Source organism: Ornithodoros turicata, unplaced genomic scaffold (genome assembly GCF_037126465.1).
Source record: "Ornithodoros turicata isolate Travis unplaced genomic scaffold, ASM3712646v1 Chromosome39, whole genome shotgun sequence".
In the NCBI taxonomy this organism is placed as follows: Eukaryota; Metazoa; Arthropoda; class Arachnida; order Ixodida; family Argasidae; genus Ornithodoros; species Ornithodoros turicata.
In genome coordinates, this window is record NW_026999369.1 from 489,318 (window position 1) to 510,098 (window position 20,781).

At 46.8% G+C, this 20,781-nt stretch overlaps 1 protein-coding gene across 1 annotated transcript in view; it reads left to right on the plus strand.

Annotated features, from left to right (window-relative positions):
- Window positions 1–8,649: 8,649 nt before the first annotated feature.
- The window catches only part of LOC135374020 (uncharacterized), a 131,170-nt gene continuing 119,038 nt past the window's right edge, over window positions 8,650–20,781 (plus strand). Inside the window, exons 1-3 of the mRNA XM_064607040.1 lie at window positions 8,650–8,744; window positions 9,817–9,867; window positions 18,288–18,591. Of these exons, the coding sequence (XP_064463110.1) occupies window positions 8,705–8,744; window positions 9,817–9,867; window positions 18,288–18,591 (395 nt within the window). The 5' untranslated portion in view covers window positions 8,650–8,704. The remainder of the gene's footprint in view (window positions 8,745–9,816; window positions 9,868–18,287; window positions 18,592–20,781) is intronic.

The following is a 20,781-nucleotide window of genomic DNA, read 5'->3' on the forward strand; positions in this document are numbered from 1 at the left end:
TCGCGCCGTTATCTGATTAGTGAAAAGGCTCAATGAAGTCACCCCTAGGCACGCGGGGAAAGACACAACCATCTCAGCTGCACAGGCAGTTCACCTACTTGCATAGGGTGGCCTCAAGAAGCTCTGCACAGGAAAGACCATGGGCCTCTCGCGTCGCGCCGTTATCTCATTACTGAAAAGGCTCAATGAAGTCACCCCTAGGCACGCTGGGAAAGACACAAACATCTCAGCTGCACAGGCAGTTCACCTACTTGCACAGGGTGGCCTCAAGAAGCCCTGCACAGGAAAGACCGTGGGCGTCTCGCGTTGCACCGTCATTTCCTTATTAGTGAAAAGGGTCAATGAAGTCACCCCTAGGCACGCGGGGAAAGACACAAACTTCTCAGTTGCAAAGAGAGTTCACCTACTTGCATAGGGTGGCCTCAAGAAGCTCTGCACAGGAAAGACCATGGGCGCCTTGTGTTGTGTTGCACCGTTATCTCCATATTAGTCAAAAGGCTCAACGAAGTCACCCCTAGGCACGCGGGGAAAGACACAAACGTCTCAGCTGCACAGACAGTTCACCTACTTTCATAAGGTGGCCAAAAGAAGCCCTGCACAGGAAAGACCTTGGGCGTCTCGCGTTGCACAGTAATTTCCTTATTAGTGAAAAGGGTCAATGAAGTCACCCCTAAGCAAGCGGGGAAAGACACAAACTTCTCAGTTGCAGAGACAGTTCACCTTCTTGCATAGGGTGGCCTCAAGAAGCTCTGCACAGGAAATACCATGGGCGCCTCGCGTTGCACCGTTATCTCCTTATTAGTCAAAAGGCTCAATGAAGTCACCCCTAGGCATGCGGGGAAAGACACAAACATCTCAGCTGCACAGACAGTTAACCTACTTGTATAGGGTGGCCTCAAGAGGCCCTGCACAGGAAAGACCGTGGGCGTCTCGCGTGGCACCGTCATTTCCTTATTAGTGAAAAGGGTCAATGAAGTCACCCCTAGGCAAGCGGCGAAAGACACAAACTTCTCAGTTGCAGAGACAGTTCACCCACTTGCATAGGGTGGCCTCAAGAAGCTGTGCACAGGAAAGAGAATGGGCGTCTCGCATTGCACCGTTGTCTCCTTATTAGTGAAAAGGCTAAATGAAGTCACCCCTAGGCACGCGGGGAAAGACACAAACATCTGAGCTGCGCAGACATTTCACCTACTTGCATAGGGTGGCTTCAAGAAGCCCTGCACAGGAAAGACCATGAGCGTCTCGCGCTGCACCATTATCTCCTTATTAGTGAAAAGGGTCAATGCAGTCACCCCTTGGCACGCGCGGAACGACACAAACTTCTCAATTGCAGAGACAGTTCACCTACTTGCATAGGGTGGCCTGAAGAAGCTCTGCACGGGAAAGACCATGGGGTCTGGCGTTGCACCGTTATCTCCTTATTAGTCAAAAGGCTCAATGAAGTCACCCCTAGGCACGCGGGGAAAGACACAAACACCTCAGCTGCACAGACAGTTCAACTACTTGCATAGGGTGGCTCAAGAAGCCCTGCACAGGAATGACCAAGGGCGTCTCGCGTTGCACCATTATCTCCTTATTAGTGAAAAGGGTCAATGAAGTCACCCCTAGGCACGCGGGGAAAGTTACAAACTTCTCAGTTGCAAGGAGAGTTCACATACTTGCATAGGGTTGCCTCAGGAAGCTCTGCACAGGAAAGACCATGGGCGTCTCGCGTTGCACCGTTATCTCCTTATTAGTCAAAATGCTCAAAGAAGTCACCCCTAGGCACGCGGGGAAATACACAAACATCTCAGCTGCACAGACAGTTCAACTACTTGCATAGGGTGGCCTCAAGAAGCCCTGCACAGGAAAGACCATGGTCGTCTTCCGTTGCACCTTCATCCTTTTGCTGGTGAAAATGGTCAATGAAGTCACCTCTAGGCACGCGGGGAAAGACACAAACTTCTGAGTTGCACAGACAGTTCACCTACTTGCATAGTGTGGCCTCAAGAAGCTCTGCACAGGAAAGACCATGGGCGTCTCGCGTCGCGCCGTTATCTGATTAGTGAAAAGGCTCAATGAAGTCACCCCTAGGCACGCGGGGAAAGACACAAACTTCTCAGTTGCAGAGAGAGTTCACCTACTTGCATAGGGTGGCCTCAAGAAGCTGTGCAAAGGAAAGACAATGGGCGTCTCGCGTTGCACCGTTATCTCCTTATTAGTGAAAAGGCTCAATGAGGTCACCCCTAGGCACGCGGGGAAAAACACAAACATCTCAGCTGCACAGACAGCTCACCTATTTGCATATAGTGGCCTCAAGAAGCCCTGCACAGGAAAGACCGTGGGTACCTCGCGTTGCACCGTCATTTCATTGTTAGTGAAAAGAGTCAATGAAGTCACCCGTAGGCAAGCGGGAAAAGACACAAACTTCTCAGTTGCAGAGACAATTCACCTACTTGCACAGGGTGGCCTCAAGAAGCTGTGCACAGGAAAGACAGTGGGCGTCTCGCGTTGCACCGTTATCTCCTTATTAGTGAAAATGCTAAATGAAGTCACCTCTAGGCACGCGGGGAAAGACACAAACATATCAGCTGCACAGACATTTCACCTACTTGCATAGGGTGCCTCAAGAAGACCTGCACAGGAAAGATCATGGGCGTATCGCGTTGCACCATTATCTCCTTATTAGTGAAAAGGGTCAATGCAGTCACCAATAGGCACGCGGGGAACGACACGAACTTATTAATTGCAGAGACAGTTCACCTACTTGCATAGGGTGGCCTCAAGAAGCTCTGCACAGGAATGACCATGGGCGTCTAGCGTTGCACCGTTATCTCCTTATTACTGAAAAGGCTCAATGAAGTCACCCCTAGGCACGCGGGGAAAGACACAAACTTCTCAGTTGCAGAGAGAGTTCACCTACTTGCATAGGGTGGCCTCAAGAAGCTGTGCACAGGAAAGACAATGGGCGTCTCGCGTTGCACCGTTATCTCCTTATTAGTGAAAAGGCTCAATGAGGTCACCCCTAGGCACGCGGGGAAAAACACAAACATCTCAGCTGCACAGATATTTCAACTACTTGCATAGGGTGGCCTCAAGAAGCCCTGCACAGGAGAGATCATGCGCGTATCGCGTTGCACCATTTTCTCCTTATTAGTGAAAAGGGTCAATGCAGTCACCCTTAGGCACGCGGGGAACGACATAAACTTCTCAGTTGCAGAGAGAGTTCACCTACTTGCATAGGGTGGCCTCAAGAAGCTGTGCACAGGAAAGACAATGGGCGTCTCGCGTTGCACCGTTATCTCCTTATTAGTGAAAAGGCTCAATGAGGTCACCCCCAGGCACGCGGGGAAAGACACAAACATCTCAGCTGCACAGACAGTTCACATACTTGCATAGGGTGGCCTTCAAAAGCCCTGCACAGAAAAGACCATAGGCGTCTCCCGTTGCACCGTCATCTTTTTGTAAGTGAAAATGGTCAATGAAGTAACCCCTAGGCACGCGGGGAAAGACACAAACTTCTGAGTTGCAGAAACAGTGCACCCACTTGCATAGGGTGGCCTCAAGAAGCTCTGCACAGGAAAGACCATGGGGGTCTCGCGTTGCACCGTTATCTCCTTATTACTGAAAAGGCTAAATGAATTCACCCTTGGGCACGCGGCGAAAGACACAAACATCTCAGCTGCACAGATATTTCACCTACTTGCATAGGGTGGCCTCAAGAAGCCCTGCACAGGAGAGATCAAGGGCGTATCGCGTTGCACCATTTTCTCCTTATTAGTGAAAATGGTCAATGCAGTCACCCTTAGGCACGCGGGAAACGACATAATCTTCTCAGTTGCAGAGAGAGTTCACCTACTTGCATAGGGTGGCCTCAAGAAGCTGTGCACAGGAAAGACAATGGGCGTCTCGCGTTGCACCGTTATCTCCTTATTAGTGAAAAGGCGCAATTAAGTCACCCCTAGGCAAGCGGGGAAAGACAGAAACTTCTCAGTTGCAGAGAGAATTCACCTACTCGCACAGGGTGGCCTCAAGAAGCTGTGCACAGGAAAGACAGTGGGCGTCTCGCGTTGCACCGTTATTTCCTTATTAGTGAAAATGCTAAATGAAGTCACCCCTAGGCACGCGGGGAAAGACACAAACATATCAGCTGCAGACACATTTCACCTACTTGGATAGGGTGCCTCAAGAAGCTCTGCACAGGAAAGACCATGGGCGTCTCGCGTCGCGCCGTTATCTCGTTACTGAAAAGGCGCAATTAAGTCACCCTTAGGCACGCGGTGAACGACACAAACTTCTCAGTTGCAGAGAGAGTTCACCTACTTGCATAGGGTGGCCTCAAGAAGCTGTGCACAGGAAATACAATGGGCGTCTCGCGTTGCACCGTTATCTCCTTATTAGTGAAAAGGCTCAATGAGGTCATCCCTAGGCACGCGGGGAAAAACACAAACATCTCAGCTGCACAGACAGCTCACCTATTTGCATAGGATGGCCTCAAGAAGCCCTGCACAGGAAAGACCGTGGGCGCCTCGCGTTGCACCGTCATTTCATTATTAGTGAAAAGAGTCAATGAAGTCACCCCTAGGCAAGCGGGGAAAGACACAAACTTCTCAGCTGCAGAGAGAATTCACCTACTTGCACAGGGTGGCCTCAAGAAGCTGTGCACAGGAAAGACAGTGGGCGTCTCGCGTTGCACCGTTATTTCCTTATTAGTGAAAATGCTAAATGAAGTCACCCCTAGGCACGCGGGGAAAGACACAAACATATCAGCTGCACAGACATTTCACCTACTTGCATGGGGTGCCTCAAGAAGCACTGCACAGGAAAGACCATGGGCGTCTCGCGTTGCACCGTTATCTCCTTATTACTGAAAAGGCTAAATGAAGTCACCCTTAGCCACGCGGCGAAAGACACAAACATCTCAGCTGCACAGATATTTCACCTACTTGCCTAGGGTGGCCTCAAGAAGCCCTGCACAGGAGAGATCATGCGCGTATCGCGTTGCACCATTTTCTCCTTATTAGTGAAAAGGGTCAATGCAGTCACCCTTAGGCACGCGGGGAACGACATAAACTTCTCAGTTGCAGAGAGAGTTCACCTACTTGCATAGGGTGGCCTCAAGAAGCTGTGCACAGGAAAGACAATGGGCGTCTCGCGTTGCACCGTTATCTCCTTATTAGTGAAAAGGCTCAATGAGGTCACCCCCAGGCACGCGGGGAAAAACACAAACATCTCAGCTGCACAGACAGTTCACATACTTGCATAGGGTGGCCTTCAAAAGCCCTGCACAGAAAAGACCATAGGCGTCTCCCGTTGCACCGTCATCTTTTTGTAAGTGAAAATGGTCAATGAAGTAACCCCTAGGCACGCGGGGAAAGACACAAACTTCTGAGTTGCAGAAACAGTGCACCCACTTGCATAGGGTGGCCTCAAGAAGCTCTGCACAGGAAAGACCATGGGGGTCTCGCGTTGCACCGTTATCTCCTTATTACTGAAAAGGCTAAATGAAGTCACCCTTAGGCGCGCGGCGAAAGACACAAACATCTCAGCTGCACAGATATTTCACCTACTTGCATAGGGTGGCCTCAAGAAGACCTGCACAGGAGAGATCATGGGCGTATCGCGTTGCACCATTTTCTCCTTATTAGTGAAAAGGGTCAATGCAGTCACCCTTAGGCACGCGGGGAACGACGTAAGCTTCTCAGTTGCAGAGAGAGTTCACCTACTTGCATAGGGTGGCCTCAAGAAGCTGTGCACAGGAAAGACAATTGGCGTCTCGCGTTGCACCGTTATCTCCTTATTAGTGAAAAGGCTCAATGAGGTCACCCCTAGGCACGCGGGGAAAAACACAAACATCTCAGCTGCACAGACAGTTCACCTATTTGCATAGGGTGGCCTCAAGAAGTCCTGCACAGGAAAGACCGTGGGCGCCTCGCGTTGCACCGTCATTTCATTATTAGTGAAAAGAGTCAATTAAGTCACCCCTAGGCAAGCGGGGAGAGACACAAACTTCTCACTTGCAGAGAGAATTCACCTACTTGCACAGGGTGGCCTCAAGAAGCTGTGCACAGGAAAGACAGTGGGCGTCTCGCGTTGCACCGTCATTTCCTTATTAGTGAAAAGGGTCAATGAAGTCACCCCTAGGCAAGCGGGGAAAAACACAAACTTCTCAGTTGCAGAGAGAGTTCACCTGCTTGCATAGGGTGGCCTCAAGAAGCTGTGCACAGGAAAGACAATTGCGTCTCGCGTCGCACCGTTATCTCCTTAGTACTGAAAAGGCTAAATGAAGTCACCCTTAGGCACGCGGGGAAAGACACAAACATCTCAGCTGCACAGATATTTCACCTACTTGCATAGGGTGGCCTCAAGAAGCCATGCACAGGAGAGATCATGGGCGTATCGCGTTGCACCATTTTCTCCTTATTAGTGAAAAAGGGTCAATGCAGTCACCCTTAGGCACGCGGGGAACGACATAAACTTCTCAGTTGCAGAGAGAGTTCACCTACTTGCATAGGGTGGCCTCAAGAAGCTGTGCACAGGAAAGACCGTGGGCGTCTCGCGTTGCAACGTCATTTCCTTATTAGTGAAAAGGGTCAGTGAAGTCACCCCTAGGCAAGCTGGGAAAAACACAAACTTCTCTATTGCAGAGAGAGTTCACCTACTTGCATAGGGTGGCCTCAAGAAGCCCTGCACAGGAAATATCATGGGCGCGTCGCGTTGCACCGTTATCTCCTTATTAGTGAAAAGGGTCAATGAAGTCACCCCTAGGCAAGCGGGGAAAAAACACAAACTTCTCAGTTGCAGAGAGAGTTCACCTGCTTGCATAGGGTGGCCTCAAGAAGCTGTGCACAGGAAAGACAATTGCGTCTCGCGTCGCACCGTTATCTCCTTAGTACTGAAAAGGCTAAATGAAGTCACCCTTAGGCACGCGGGGAAAGACACAAACATCTCAGCTGCACAGATATTTCACCTACTTGCATAGGGTGGCCTCAAGAAGCCATGCACAGGAGAGATCATGGGCGTATCGCGTTGCACCATTTTCTCCTTATTAGTGAAAAAGGGTCAATGCAGTCACCCTTAGGCACGCGGGGAACGACATAAACTTCTCAGTTGCAGAGAGAGTTCACCTACTTGCATAGGGTGGCCTCAAGAAGCTGTGCACAGGAAAGACCGTGGGCGTCTCGCGTTGCAACGTCATTTCCTTATTAGTGAAAAGGGTCAGTGAAGTCACCCCTAGGCAAGCTGGGAAAAACACAAACTTCTCTATTGCAGAGAGAGTTCACCTACTTGCATAGGGTGGCCTCAAGAAGCCCTGCACAGGAAATATCATGGGCGCGTCGCGTTGCACCGTTATCTCCTTATTAGTGAAAAGGGTCAATGCAGTCACCCCTAGGCACGCGGGGAACGACACAAGCTTCTCAATTGCAGAGGCAGTTCACCTACTTGCATAGGCTGGCCTCAAGAAGCTCTGCACAGGAAAGACCATGGGCGTCTCGCGTTGCAACGTTATCTCCTTATTAGTGAAAATGCTCAATTAAGTCACCCCTAGGCACGCGGGGAAAGACACAAACTTATCAGCTGCGCATACAGTTGACCTACTTGGATAGTGTGGCATCAGGAAGCCCTTCACAGGAAATACAAAGTATGTCTTGCGTTACACCGTTATCTCCTTATCAGTAGAAAGGGTCAATGAAATGACTGCCTAGGAAGGCTGGGAAAGACACGACACTTCTCAGCTGTGCAGACGGTTTACCTAATTGTATAGAGTACTCATTGGCAAAGGCACTCCGAAGGGGCACTGTTCTGTGCGGGACTCGGCCGGCTGGCGCGACTTCAAAGAGCACTTAAAGCCATCTTTTTTTTCTCTCTCTCTTTCTGACGCTTTATATCTCCTCGCAGCAGCCAAAACCAAAGGCGCTGTGGAGTTCACTTTCCCATGGACTTTAAAGGCCAACCTCCATGGAGCGTATTTCTTGCAATGAAGTTCGCGTGGCGGATTGTCACGCGCGTCCGCCGCCAGTTGTTCAACGGTACCAGCTCCATGGAACGAAAAACACGTGGACGGCGTCAGAAAGTCACGCTCTCATGTCACTGTTGCCAGAGTACAAGGTGAAAGCTTAGCGGAATCAGCTGCTCGAAAAAATGCACTTAATCTAATAAATTTTGCAACTAAATTCAACAACTAACTAACTAAAAAACTGTCTAAAAAAGTGTTGCAGTACTGTACCGAAAGGCATTTTCAGTACTGCGAAAAGAAAACGTTTCTCGGCAGAGAATACCTGGTATTCTAGTAGTGCAGTCGGCGAGCAGACGAGCTCAGTCATAGTCATAACAAGAAGAAGGCGATTCACGAGACCGGACGACCAAGTGCAGCTGACATGTCATCGCGGCTGGCGCAGATTCGTACGGGAGAGTTCTTTGATTGACCAGCCTCGTGTTCATCCGCAGTTGACGCATCTGGAATCGCGGGCGCTGGGCGAAAATATCTCGCATGGGCAAATCGCCGGCGAACGCTCACATTTTTTAGGCCTCGCGCAGTGTCTCCGGCGCTGAACCAAGTTCGCAGGTTTTTCGCTGTACATGCGCTCCATGGAGGTTCGTCTGAATAACATTCTTGCTGATTCAGAGCGTCGCGCATGTGTGCTGATGCAATGCGTGTTACAGTTGGATTGTCCCAGTCGTCGGTCTTGCATGTCTCGTTCTGCTTCTGCTGGTCATCGGGGCCATGGTCAGTACCTTCCTATTGGCTACCGATACTGACTCTAGTAAGTGGATTCACTGAAATTATGTACACAGTATCGTGATAAAATCTCAAAGGAGAAAAAAAAAATCGCCTCGCGGAATAAAACCTGCCTCGACCTGTTACCTCGACAGCAGTACATAGGTAACGAGATCCATGCTTTGCGTCGTTATTAATATAAGAGCGTAAGAAACGCGATCTTCACTCTCCTCCTTCTCTTCTCAAGAGGAGCGCTCCTGTGGGGCGGCCCCTTGTCGGTGCCCCCGACAGATTTCCAGCAATAGTCGGGCACCCTATCCCAACCACGGTGAGAGAGAGGGGAGATGGAAAGCGTAAATGGGAGTTTCTTTTTTGCTCACACCACGAACGATAAACGTGCCTTTCGTATCATTGTCGAGGTAGCGGCTTTCATTCAACGAGGACAGATACTTGCGCTTTGCTGTTCCTTGAAGTGAAACATGATTGGGAAATATAGTGCAGTAGTGAAGATGTATATCAGTGTGTTGAGGACTTTGTTCCTCCTTTGAGGCTCACCGTTATACTTTAACGGGATTACTACTAGATATGGGCTATCACCTGCTACAATGAAACGCGCCGATCCCGATCATCTAGCGGCGCTGTTTTACCAGGCGTTGCAGGTACGACAGCAGGTTATGAGCGAGAATTTCATGACTTGTGTGAAATGTGTCATGATTGTGAAGAGTATCAAGTGTTCGACTGGCAAGCTGGGATGAAAATTCAGCGGATGTTTTATCCAGGTTCGAGCTTCAATAAGTGCTCAATAATGAGTGCCGAGGTTTTCGGTTGCCGATTCTTTTACAAAATCCGTAGATTGCTTTCTCAGCAAAATATGGAGCATGGATCGCTGGGGTCGAGTCTCCAAGGAGAAACTGCTCTTGAAATCTATTAAACACGTACTTTTATGTTCGCTGTCTGCCGACGATCTACATAGCTATGTTTTTCTTCCGAAAAATGCCTAGATGATAAATGAACGAATATGAAAGATGAACGCTGCTTCCGCAGCTGTAGAGGCTCAAGCAATTTAAAATCGTAAAATAAGTGTCCCTGTAGATGACGTGCGTACATTCTTCATGCAGGTTCCGATGAGACCACAGAGTCTGAGGCGGACTATTATGGTACTCATGCAGGTGAGCGTGAGACGAAACAGGACACGGAGTTGTCATCGGTGTTAGGTGTATATAGCATACATTGCCTCAGAAGAGCTCTTCTCTGTTTCTCGTGAGTCTGGTTGGTGCCGCGTTATTGCCGAGGGTTGTACGTGCTGGTGTGGCAGCATGTTTTATGATGAAGGCGATTCTCCAGCCTTGGCCTCTGTGCGTCTGGACCATAAATCATCTGGGCGAAACCCCGGTTCTGCTAATCTCAAAGGGACCATGTTAGCACTAAAGCACAGAGCTGCTGGTTCGTTAGGCGCCACTTCTGCAGGTTCTCTAATTCAATGGGCACGTACTATGCAACATATATTAAATGTCATCGGTGTAGATATCGCGCATCGTAAGAACGCAGAAAACCTGAGAAATTCTAATTGTCCAAGAACAGATGATGTCCAAAATCTCGGCTATCTGCCTCCTAGCAACACGATGTACAGAGAGAACTGATGTTCTGAGGCTGGAACGACATAGAAGGGACAAATACATGCAAAGCCTCAATTTGCCTAAGAAATTAATTAGAAGGCGCGTTAGCTTAGCTCACTTGGTAGAGCCCTGAACCGGCAATCCAGAAGATGTGGGTTCGACTCCTACAGCTGGCTAACCTTTTCAGTGACTTTCATCTTTCAACGATGTACAGTTTCTCTTCTACGCTCACCACCACACGTTGATGTACAGGGGCGTTCAAGTCAAACCGGGACTTTTCATTTTTCCCAAAAGTAAAATGAAGGCGAGAAATTATTTTTATTTTTCAACGTAATCTCCAGCTGCACTAATGCACTTGTCCCAGCGTTTCACGAGGGCTTGGATGCCAGCAGCGTAGAAATCCTTACCGACGCGTAGCAGCCCTGATCGGACCGCATTCTTCACCTCGTCGTCGCAGCTGAAGTGGCGGCCCCCAAGGAACGCCTTCAGTGGCCCGAAGAGATGGAAATAGCTGGGGCGAGGTCTGAACTGTAAGGGGGATGTGGCAGCAACTACCAGCCAAGTTCCTGTTAGGTGCGTGTCGTGAGATGCGCGGTATGCGGGCGTGCATTGTCCTGTAGGAGGACGACTCCTTTGGTGATGGTGGTGGTGGTGGCCCGGCTTTCCGACACTGGATGTGTCCGTGAATGATAGTGTTCAACGTTCCCACAGAAAAGTCCGTCTTTCTAGTCAGTTCGAGACATGTTATCCGTCGGTCCTTGAGGATCAGGCGCTCCACAAGTTGGATGTTCTCAGGAACTCTGACACTGGGCTCTCAGCCGCCCCAGCCGCGATCGTCCTGCACTGATGTACGGCCGTCTCGGAACCGTTTGCACCACTCAAACGCTTTGCTGCGGCTAAGTGTATCGTGGCCATACTGAGCCTGAAGTCTTCTGTGAATTTCAGTTGACTTTACGCCTTCATTCACGAGAAACTTCATGACAGTTCGCTGTTCAATGTGCGCGCTCACCACGTTGTCGGCCATCTTGTCTAGCACGTGCCTTCTGTTTTGCACAAATTGTGGACCACTACGTGTTGAACGCGGAGGCCTGTCGCGTGTGAAAATGATAAAAAAGAAGTAGCGGGAGCCATTTGTACACTGAGGAGACAGAAAGTCCCGCTTTGACTTGAACGCCCCTCGTAGTTCGCCGTTGTGTGGTCTGCTCTAGGTGTGGCGAGTAGGTAGAGAATGCTTCTTGAAGGCGCAATGTTGCCAGGCGTCCCGCAGATAGACTTCCTACACGTCCACACAAGAAAATATTATATATATATATATATATATATATATATATATATATATATGGTACAGCAATCGGAACAAAAATGGCCCCTAACTATGCAAATATCTTCATGGCATCCTTGAAAGAACCGTTCCTCAGAAATTGTGCACTGAAGCCACTCCTATATAAGCGATTCCTAGATGATATATTCATTATTTGGCCCCACTCCGAATGCGACCTTCAGTTGTTTGTTAACGACTTTAACCAAGTACATCCCAGTATTAAATTTACATTCATTTACTCCTCCTCAGCTGTTAATTTTCTGGATGTGGAAGTTAAACTACATAATGGAATCATAACCTCCAGTCTGTATTGAAAGCCTACCGACTCCCAACAGTATCTATCGTTCCAGAGTTGCCACCCCAGACACACTAAGCTAGCTATCCCTTATAGTCAAGCGCTGCGTTACCGGAGAATATGTTCTAACGATGATGAACTAGACAATCATCTTGAGAGCCTTGAAGAAACTTTCGCAGATAGAAAATATCCTAATCAGGTCGTAAAAGATGCCATAGCCAGAGCTAGATCAACCGATCGAGAGAACCTATTCCAAACACAGCCCCGAGACGATAAGAATTCTTCGGTAAACCTCACTATTAGCTTCAACGGTTATGCCCCGGACGTAAACCGACCTTGTCCTGTAGAAGCACCGTCTCCACTTCTGATCTTTATTGAATATATATATATATATATATATATATATATATATATATATATATGTATGTATGTATGTATAGGAATAAAAGGAATATATTTTATAAAAGCAATAAAAGGGGAACTTTATTAAAAACGAAGAGGGGGTATTCGACGTTTCGACAGCAGCGCTGTCTTCAACAGAAATGGGATATTATGGTGACGCAAGACAATTGCAAAGAATGAGAGGGGAATATGTACAAGGGGAGAGGGCAGCACACGCGCTTTGTCAAACAAAGGTAAAGGGGTACAATGAATCACAGGCAATCATGTTCTTCGCCGGAGGGCAATGATTTCCTGGGGTGACCAACCGGGGAGTCTGAAAGAGATACAAAAGAGTGTATGCATAGGAGATATGCGAAATAGCGCCATCTGTCGAGTGCGCCGCTCCCGACCGCCATGGCTAAGGCAGATCTCTCACGAGCTGCAGCGCGGCTTGAGGGGATTCCGCTAAAGAGGAATCCACGGCCGCGATTTTTGAAGCACGGCTTCTCGGTGGAGTACAGAACATTTCGGCGGAATGTACGAATGACAAACTGTTCAGAACTCTAGTCTCAGCAGCAGAAATAGTCCTACAGTTTTGCGGTCGATTCCATTTTCAGCGAGATCTCACACGGCATTTATCATCGACGTTCGGCATTTGCATTTACTTTGTTTCCTGTAATACTTCACTTTTTAGTTTTAGCTGATATTGTGATGGTAAGATTAAATGAGATACTGGTCTTATAAAAGGGAATATTTTGATGCAGGAGTTTTTCATACCATTTGCCGCACTGTGCCGAACAATCTCTTCCTTAACGTTTTGAGATTCTGGTAACCACGCCACGGTTGTAGTGCTGCTGCATTTCGTAGTTGTGATATATAATTAGACTATATAGTGCTAGGTTTCAGATTTAGATGTTGGAAGCTATCTGGTTCTATCATTGCTGCTTGCTCTCCTTAAGCCACGACTTGACCTGTTTGTCGAGCATCTGACTTCATGACCAACATTTATTTTTTAATTATTTTTTAATTATTTAATAAAAAAATTGATCAACATAAATGCCATGATTCTGAACCTGTAATAAGAGTGCTTTTATCCTATGTAGTTCAAAATACAAGAAGTTATCTTCCTTAACACACACACAAACACAAATAAGATTTAAAAGCAAATATTCATAGATTATGTCCTATTCTCGCGTTCTGGCCTATTTAGTGGCTCGACTAATTTCTTTTCTTACTTTCCCTTGTGCACGAGAAACTGGAACACAGTAGAGAACACATGTAGAGACCGCAAATTATTGTGCACATGCTTATTTGGAGTTAGGGTGTACGTCAAGAGAGGGCACTAGGTACATATCCAAAACAATATTCCAATCGGTCACATTTGACAATTCACCTGCGGGTTATGATATAATTCACCATAAGTTCAGTGATTTTACAAAAAGAGTCAAATCAGGATCACTCATATCAAATTATCGGTCTGCCTCTCAGGTTCTGCATCAGTGGTGCGTAAACGAGCGGTAAATGTCTGATTCTAAAGTGACTGCATACTCGTATTAATTCTGAATGATCGAGAATGTTAAGCTTTACTCGTTAAGCTTTAGTCTGGTCCGATAGTAGCCTCAACTACAGGATACTATTTCAGGTTTTTTCTTCATGTCATTTTCTTCCTAGTGCTCAGTTACAGCAATTCATGAATACGCACCCTTTTGTCGTTTTATTCCTCTCTGCTAGTACAGCAGTGCGGTGACACCTTCATCAACATTGTGTTTTGTTCTTCAGAGTTTCGACATACGCAGTCCTTTTCACGACAAAAAGTTGTGGTAATCAGATGATTCTTTACTAAGCAGAACGAAAAGCTAGCAGTGTCTTTTACACTATGCTGCCGGCTGCTGCCTTGCTGCACAACAAACTTTTACTAAGGCAGTGGTACACGAGGCGCATACACATATGATGACAACAGAAGCCCTTTTCAGCTGCCACTATTCAGTCAAACTTACTCAGGGGCAACGCAAACCGTGTACACGGAACAGCGGGGCCATGCTTTCCAAGCATCGCCTCGACGAAAATGGCGCGAGCGCGTTTTCGCTAACGGGCAAGAGAGGGCGCTTCATTTCGCATATCTCCTATTCTGAGAGAATTAGGAATTTAGGTTGCGAACTGTTGAGAGGACGCCGGGGTCCTCGTTAATCTGGCTTTAAAATTTGTAGATCAGGAACGATTATCTTTGTTCTCTAAGGCGTTGGGATGGAAAACCCGATTGCAGAACGAAAATGGCTATGTCGTTAATTGAGTGGTCGGATTTACTAAAATGTCGAGACACTGGCAGATTAGGTTTCTTTGATACGTCGGACCTGTGGTTGTTGAATCGGATTCTGAAGGATGTAGCTGTTTGACCGATATATTGGGCCTTGCACTCATTACATTGAAGGAGATAAACGACGTTAGAAGAGTTACAGTTAAATAGACCATTAATTTTTGTGCGATAGTTAGAATTTGTGCTTTCTACTCTGGTAGCAGTTTGCATTAATTTACAGATCTGGCATCTGCGTCCGTTGCATGGTTGACAACCGTTGTGTTCCGACGGCTTGTTTAACTTGGCGTTCACAAGTCTGTCTTGGATGTTCCTTGCTCGACGATAACTAACGCGGGGTGGTTCCGGAAACACCTGACCGATCAGATTGGGTGAGGGTTGCATAGTGCCGTTTAAGTATGCGGTTTACGTGCGGGGAATAACCGTTGAAGCTAATAGTGAGGTTTACCGAAGAATTCTTATCGGCTCGGGGCTGTGTTTGGAATAGGTTCTCTCGATCGGTTGATCTAGCTCTGGCTATGGCATCTTTTACGACCTGATTAGGATATTTTCTATCTGCGAAAGTTTCTTCAAGGCTCTCAAGATGATTGTCTAGTTCATCATCGTTAGAACATATTCTCCGGTAGCGCAGCGCTTGACTATAACGGATAGCTAGCTTAGTGTGTCTGGGGTGGCAACTCTGGAACGATAGATACTGTTGGGAGTCTGTAGGCTTTCTATACAGACTGGTGGTTATGATTCCATTATGTAGTTCCACATCCAGAAAATTAACAGCTGAGGAGGAGTAAATGAATGTAAATTTAATACTGGGATGTACTTGGTTAAAGTCGTTAACAAACAACTGAAGGTCGCATTCGGAGTGGGGCCAAATAATGAATATATCATCTAGGAATCGCTTATACAGGAGTGGCTTCAGTGCACAATTTTTGAGGAACGGTTCTTCCAAGGATGCCATGAAGATAGTTGCATAGTTAGGGTCCATTTTTGTTCCCATTGCTGTACCATTGACCTGTATGTAGTGTTTGTCGTCGAATTCAAAGTTATTGCATGTTAGGATCTGATTCAGGAGTTCCGTGAGGACGGACATATCATAACCCTGATCGGGTTGATTCTTAAATGCACACTCTGCTGCTGCTATTCCATCGGAGTGAGGAATGTTAGTATACAGGGAAGTGACATCTAGGGTTGCTAACAGACAGTTAGGGGGAACGTTTATTTTACATACATCTTGAAGGAAATGGTTGGTATCCTTAACGTATGACTCCCCGGTTGGTCACCCCAGGAAATCATTGCCCTCCGGCGAAGAACATGACTGCCTGTGATTCATTGTACCCCTTTACCTTTGTTTGACAAAGCACGTGTGCTGCCCTCTCCCCTTGTACATATTCCCCTCTCATTCTTTGCAATTATCTTGCGTCACCATAATATCCCATTCCTGTTGAAGACAGCGCTGCTGTCGAAACGTCGAATACCCCTCTTAGTTTTTAATAAAGTTCCCCTTTTATTCCTTGTCCAGTAGAAGCACCGTCTCCACTTCTGATCTTTATTGAATACATATATATATATATATATATATATATATATTGTTTACAAGATATATGTTCATTTAACTCGAACCCCACCTTAAAAAAATAACGGCTCATTGCATCACAACGAAACCAGCTGCATAGTATTACCTAGTACCCTATAGTGTTTCAGATTATGTTTGTACCGCAATTAATTAGTGGAAATTATTTTGTAACTTTCTAGTTACGAGGATTACAACGAAGATGTCAATTGTGAAGTTGTAGGCGCTGCCATGAGAAAACAAATCCAGTGTCTTGTAACAGTCTTGCTCTAACGACTCGTTTTTTTGCCGGGTCTGCAGAAATGTGCACGGACTTCCGAAACTTGGATGGAGCATGTTTCCGTCACGCTAAAAGAGCGCTCGATCGCAGCGCCCTCCCACGTCCACTTGACGAAAAAGGAGATATGCGATCCACTCCACCTACTACACTCTTATCTAACATCCTTGCATGGTGCCGTATCTTCTATACGATCAGAGGGCGCAGTGACGATGACAACGCGGCGCTTTGTATTTTTATTGTTTGTCCCTCCTGTTTCTTCTTCTTTCGCCGTGATACAACTGAAAGTACAGGACAAGGAATGTTATCTTTCAACCGAAGCACCTTGATTATTTGTTCACTTTCCTAATTTCCTATCCACGCATTTCCTAACCAGTGGGTGGGAAGGTTTCGGAACAGTGCCATGGCCTGCCAGGTCCCCGGGCCTTACGCCTATGGATTTCTACTTATGGCCATATGTGAAGAGACCACGTGTACGTCGAGGACACTACAACACTTATGCCCTCAATGCGAAGATCACTCAAGTTTGCCGTGAAATCCCCGAGGACATGTTGTGGAGGCGACCGAGAACACAATCAGGAGATGCCGATTTTGTGTGATGACGCACGGCGACCTCTTCGAGCACCTGTTCTTCCATAATATTGTTTTTGTTATATTGGAATACATGTGCGAAATGCAGACTCACGTTCTTCTATCTTAAAATAGGTTGTCATTAAAATAAGTGGCTCCAAAAAGAGGCAATTACTTTTATCTTGCTGTTTTGTTTTCCCTGTGCAGCACTTAGGGGAAGCATCATACCCGCTGGCTCTTCGCTGGAATAAAGCATTGCTTGTGCCACAAACCAATTTACAGAGAGTGGCTGTAAATGAGTACATGCGTAAACGTTAAAAGAGCGGCCGAACAAATGCCACCCGCGACAGCTCTTCCTTGTGTTTCCCGGTTGGCTTGCTTTTTTCTTCTTTTTTGTAAACGCATGCTACAGATTCAAGGTGCTTCCGTGGAAAGATAAACCTTCCCTGTCGCATACTTTGAGTTGCTTCACGGCGAAAGAATGAAAAAAGAGGAGGAGATCAAACAAACAATGAAAAGACAAAGCGCTGGGTTGTCATGGCCAGCGTGCCTCCTGACGGTCTAGCAGATACGGCACCATGCAAGGGTGATAGATAAGTGTGTAGGTGGAATGGATCGCATATCTTCTTGTTCGTCAAGTGGACATGAGAGGGCTCTGTGATAAAGCGCTCTTTCGACGCGACGGAAAGATGATCCGTCCAAGTTTAGGAAGTTGGGGCTGGGGAAAGAACGAGTTAGAGCTAGAGTGTTGCAAGACACTGGATTTGTTTTCTCATGGTAGCGCCTACAACTTCACAGTTGACACCTCCGTTGTAATCCTCGTAACTAGAAGGTTATAAAACTAATTTTCACTAATTAATTAAATGCGGTACAAAAATGCTCTGTAACACTTTAGGCTACTAGTAATACTATGCAGTTGGTTTCGTTGTAATGCAACGAGCCGTTATTTTTTAAAGCGCCTCACACAAAAAGCCGCCTAACGGTTAGGAAGCCTCGTGTGTTTAAATGGCTATGCCTCGAAAGGCGTCTCTTGTTGCTGTCTAATCGATGCTCTCCCCTTTCACGTTCATCATTCCTTTCGCCCAATCTCAAGGAATGCAATCATGTCCAGCGAAATAATGTTTTGAGTTAATACAATACGCGCAAATGAATTACAATATCGTAAATTTGGCATAATTTTGCAGACATGAGATGCAGTTCGTAGTCTTACTTAAAGATGCAAATAACGCGAATGTATCCGTTCGTCTGAAGCGAGTACGACGATGCCAACATCAACAACCACCACTACAACGACCACAACAACGACAACCACAACGACGACAACCACAACGACGACGACCCGGGGCCCGATACCGATGACCCTGCTGTGCACCGTTGGCATATACGGTGTAGTGAACCATCAATATCCGGAAGATGGATTGTGCGACCTGCTCTATTATAACGACATATTCGTAGGAAGCGACGGAAAACGATTTAATCCGTCGACCGCAGAACTCTTTGTCCAACGATCGGATTCTTCGAAGAATACAGAGTTTGGCTTCTCGATCGACCATCGGTGAGTTCTTCATTGGGTGACATACAATGCAAGAGATGGGGAAATTACTTCACAACAGGTACTCGTTACAAGTTTAAGATACTATGAAATTTTCCGAACGGATAATATTCTCTCTTTCTTTGTTGCTGTGGACAAATAGGATCACCAAAATTTTCCCTGCTTAAGTGGTTCGTTTTCTGACCACGCGTGCTTGACATCGCCTCCAGAACTCTTCTTCACGTTCCCCCTTCCTCGCGCTTCTCAAACACTGGACAGTAGGTTCGTTTGCGAGGTGAGGTTGGTGATTGCAAGGAGCCTGTTCTAAAGCACGTCATTCGCTGTCACGCGATAGGCGGTGTAGAGGCCAGCGCCGCCATTTTGAAGCTTAGCAACCGCTCTCAAATATCATTCATTCCGGCGAAATGGGCGGAACGATGACGGGTCTGACGTCACAAGGAGCCCCCATATCAGGGCCATAAAAGGTCAAATATTGGCGCGACTCTCCCCATACACTTCTCTGCTAGGCACTATACTCGCGTCGTTATACTCATAATAGTCTCACAAATCGGCTCACAGAAGGCAGGGTCTATCAATTATCGGCGTTCGATCACGTCATCGGAAGAGAGTCGGACCGGAGCCGAAACCGAAAACCGGAATTAACCGGAAATTTTAGTTGGAACTCAACCGGAACTGAATCGTCATTACTTCCGTCATATCGGAGCTGAACCAGAACCGAACCCATCTAAAAACTTCGGTTACCGGATCGGTTCGGGTTGGTGTGCGTGGGGGTCATATGGGAATTCGAGGGCTCTGCCTGTCTAGATTGCCGGCTTCGTTGCTCGGGGAAGGGATGAAAGGGGACCCTGTTGGTCGAAAAACAGAAATCCCGAAACAAACCGAAAAACGTTTCGGTTCGACGCTCTGGTTGTCAGTGACACTGCTGTACTGCGGTGGCGTGATCATGTTTCTCTCCGAGAAACGCATGGCACCGGTCGCCGTGGCTTGTCGCCAAGTGTACTTATTTACTAGATTCCCCTTTCTGAAGTACTTCGTTTATTCGGTTGTTTCATTCTGGGTGAACGCCGTGAACAAACTGTGGCTATGGGCTCTGTACAGGTGTGCACAGGTCGAGAGAGAGCTGTAGGAAGAAGTGCGTGATAGGGAGATTTGTTCGTATTCTAGACCGGCTTCAGGGAGACCAATGCTGATATTTCTTATTGTCTCGCTATAAAATCGTTCGGTTCCCGAACGTAAGACTTCATCTGTGTTCTCACGAACGCCTCTTCTGTGAAGAAAATACGGTAAAATATCGCTTCATAGTTCTTTAAGCTAATCTGTAACCGATGTTAGCAAATGTTAGCAAATGTTATCAAAATTACCATGACATGCCACTTGTCAAAGTAGACAATTCCTCTCTAGTTACTGGCTATGCAATATGCACTCTGTAGTTCTTGACGTACAGCATTTTAGACCTACGAACGCTCGTATAATTAGATCAGCTGTGTGTGTCACAATGGCTACTGCAAGAAGTTTTATAATTGCTTCCATACATCAAGATCACACCACCCTTAAGTATGATGAAATGATGGGGGGTTACACTAATAAATAAGAATGGGTCCTTTAAGAAATACTCTTTCAAAATGCACTGTTTTACAGTGAACAGCGTAAAATTCCTCGGTAAGGAATCAACCGGGCAAAAATCCCCGTGCAAAAAGCAATCGTTCAAGAATCCACAATGAATAATATACCGTTCCAAAATATACCGTTAAAAATATACCCTTAAAAATATACGGTTTCAAAATATATCCATGCCCAAGATTCGCGCACACAACTCCCGAAAGTGCGCTTAGCGTAATAGCACGTGTTGTGTAAGTAAGGCAACTTTATGTTTGTACACATGTATAGGTGAGAGGAGGCATGAAACACGAAAGGAAGGAGGAAAGCTGGAAAGAGCGAACACTTTTCAAGGGTAGCTCCTTCTGATTGGTGATAACGGGCACTGCGTGACGAGCTTGATAAAGATTCTTCAAACTGTTTCATCGCTTTCAAATGCCAGACTTCCTTTTAGACAAGTATTGCTGGTACAACTGGCATTCGCAATGCCATCATACCTCTGACACTTTCTCTTTTCACTATTATCGCACGGCGTTTCATTTAAAATGAGTAAATTTTTTTTATAAAAATGGTGCATTGCACTTGAACAACACTAAG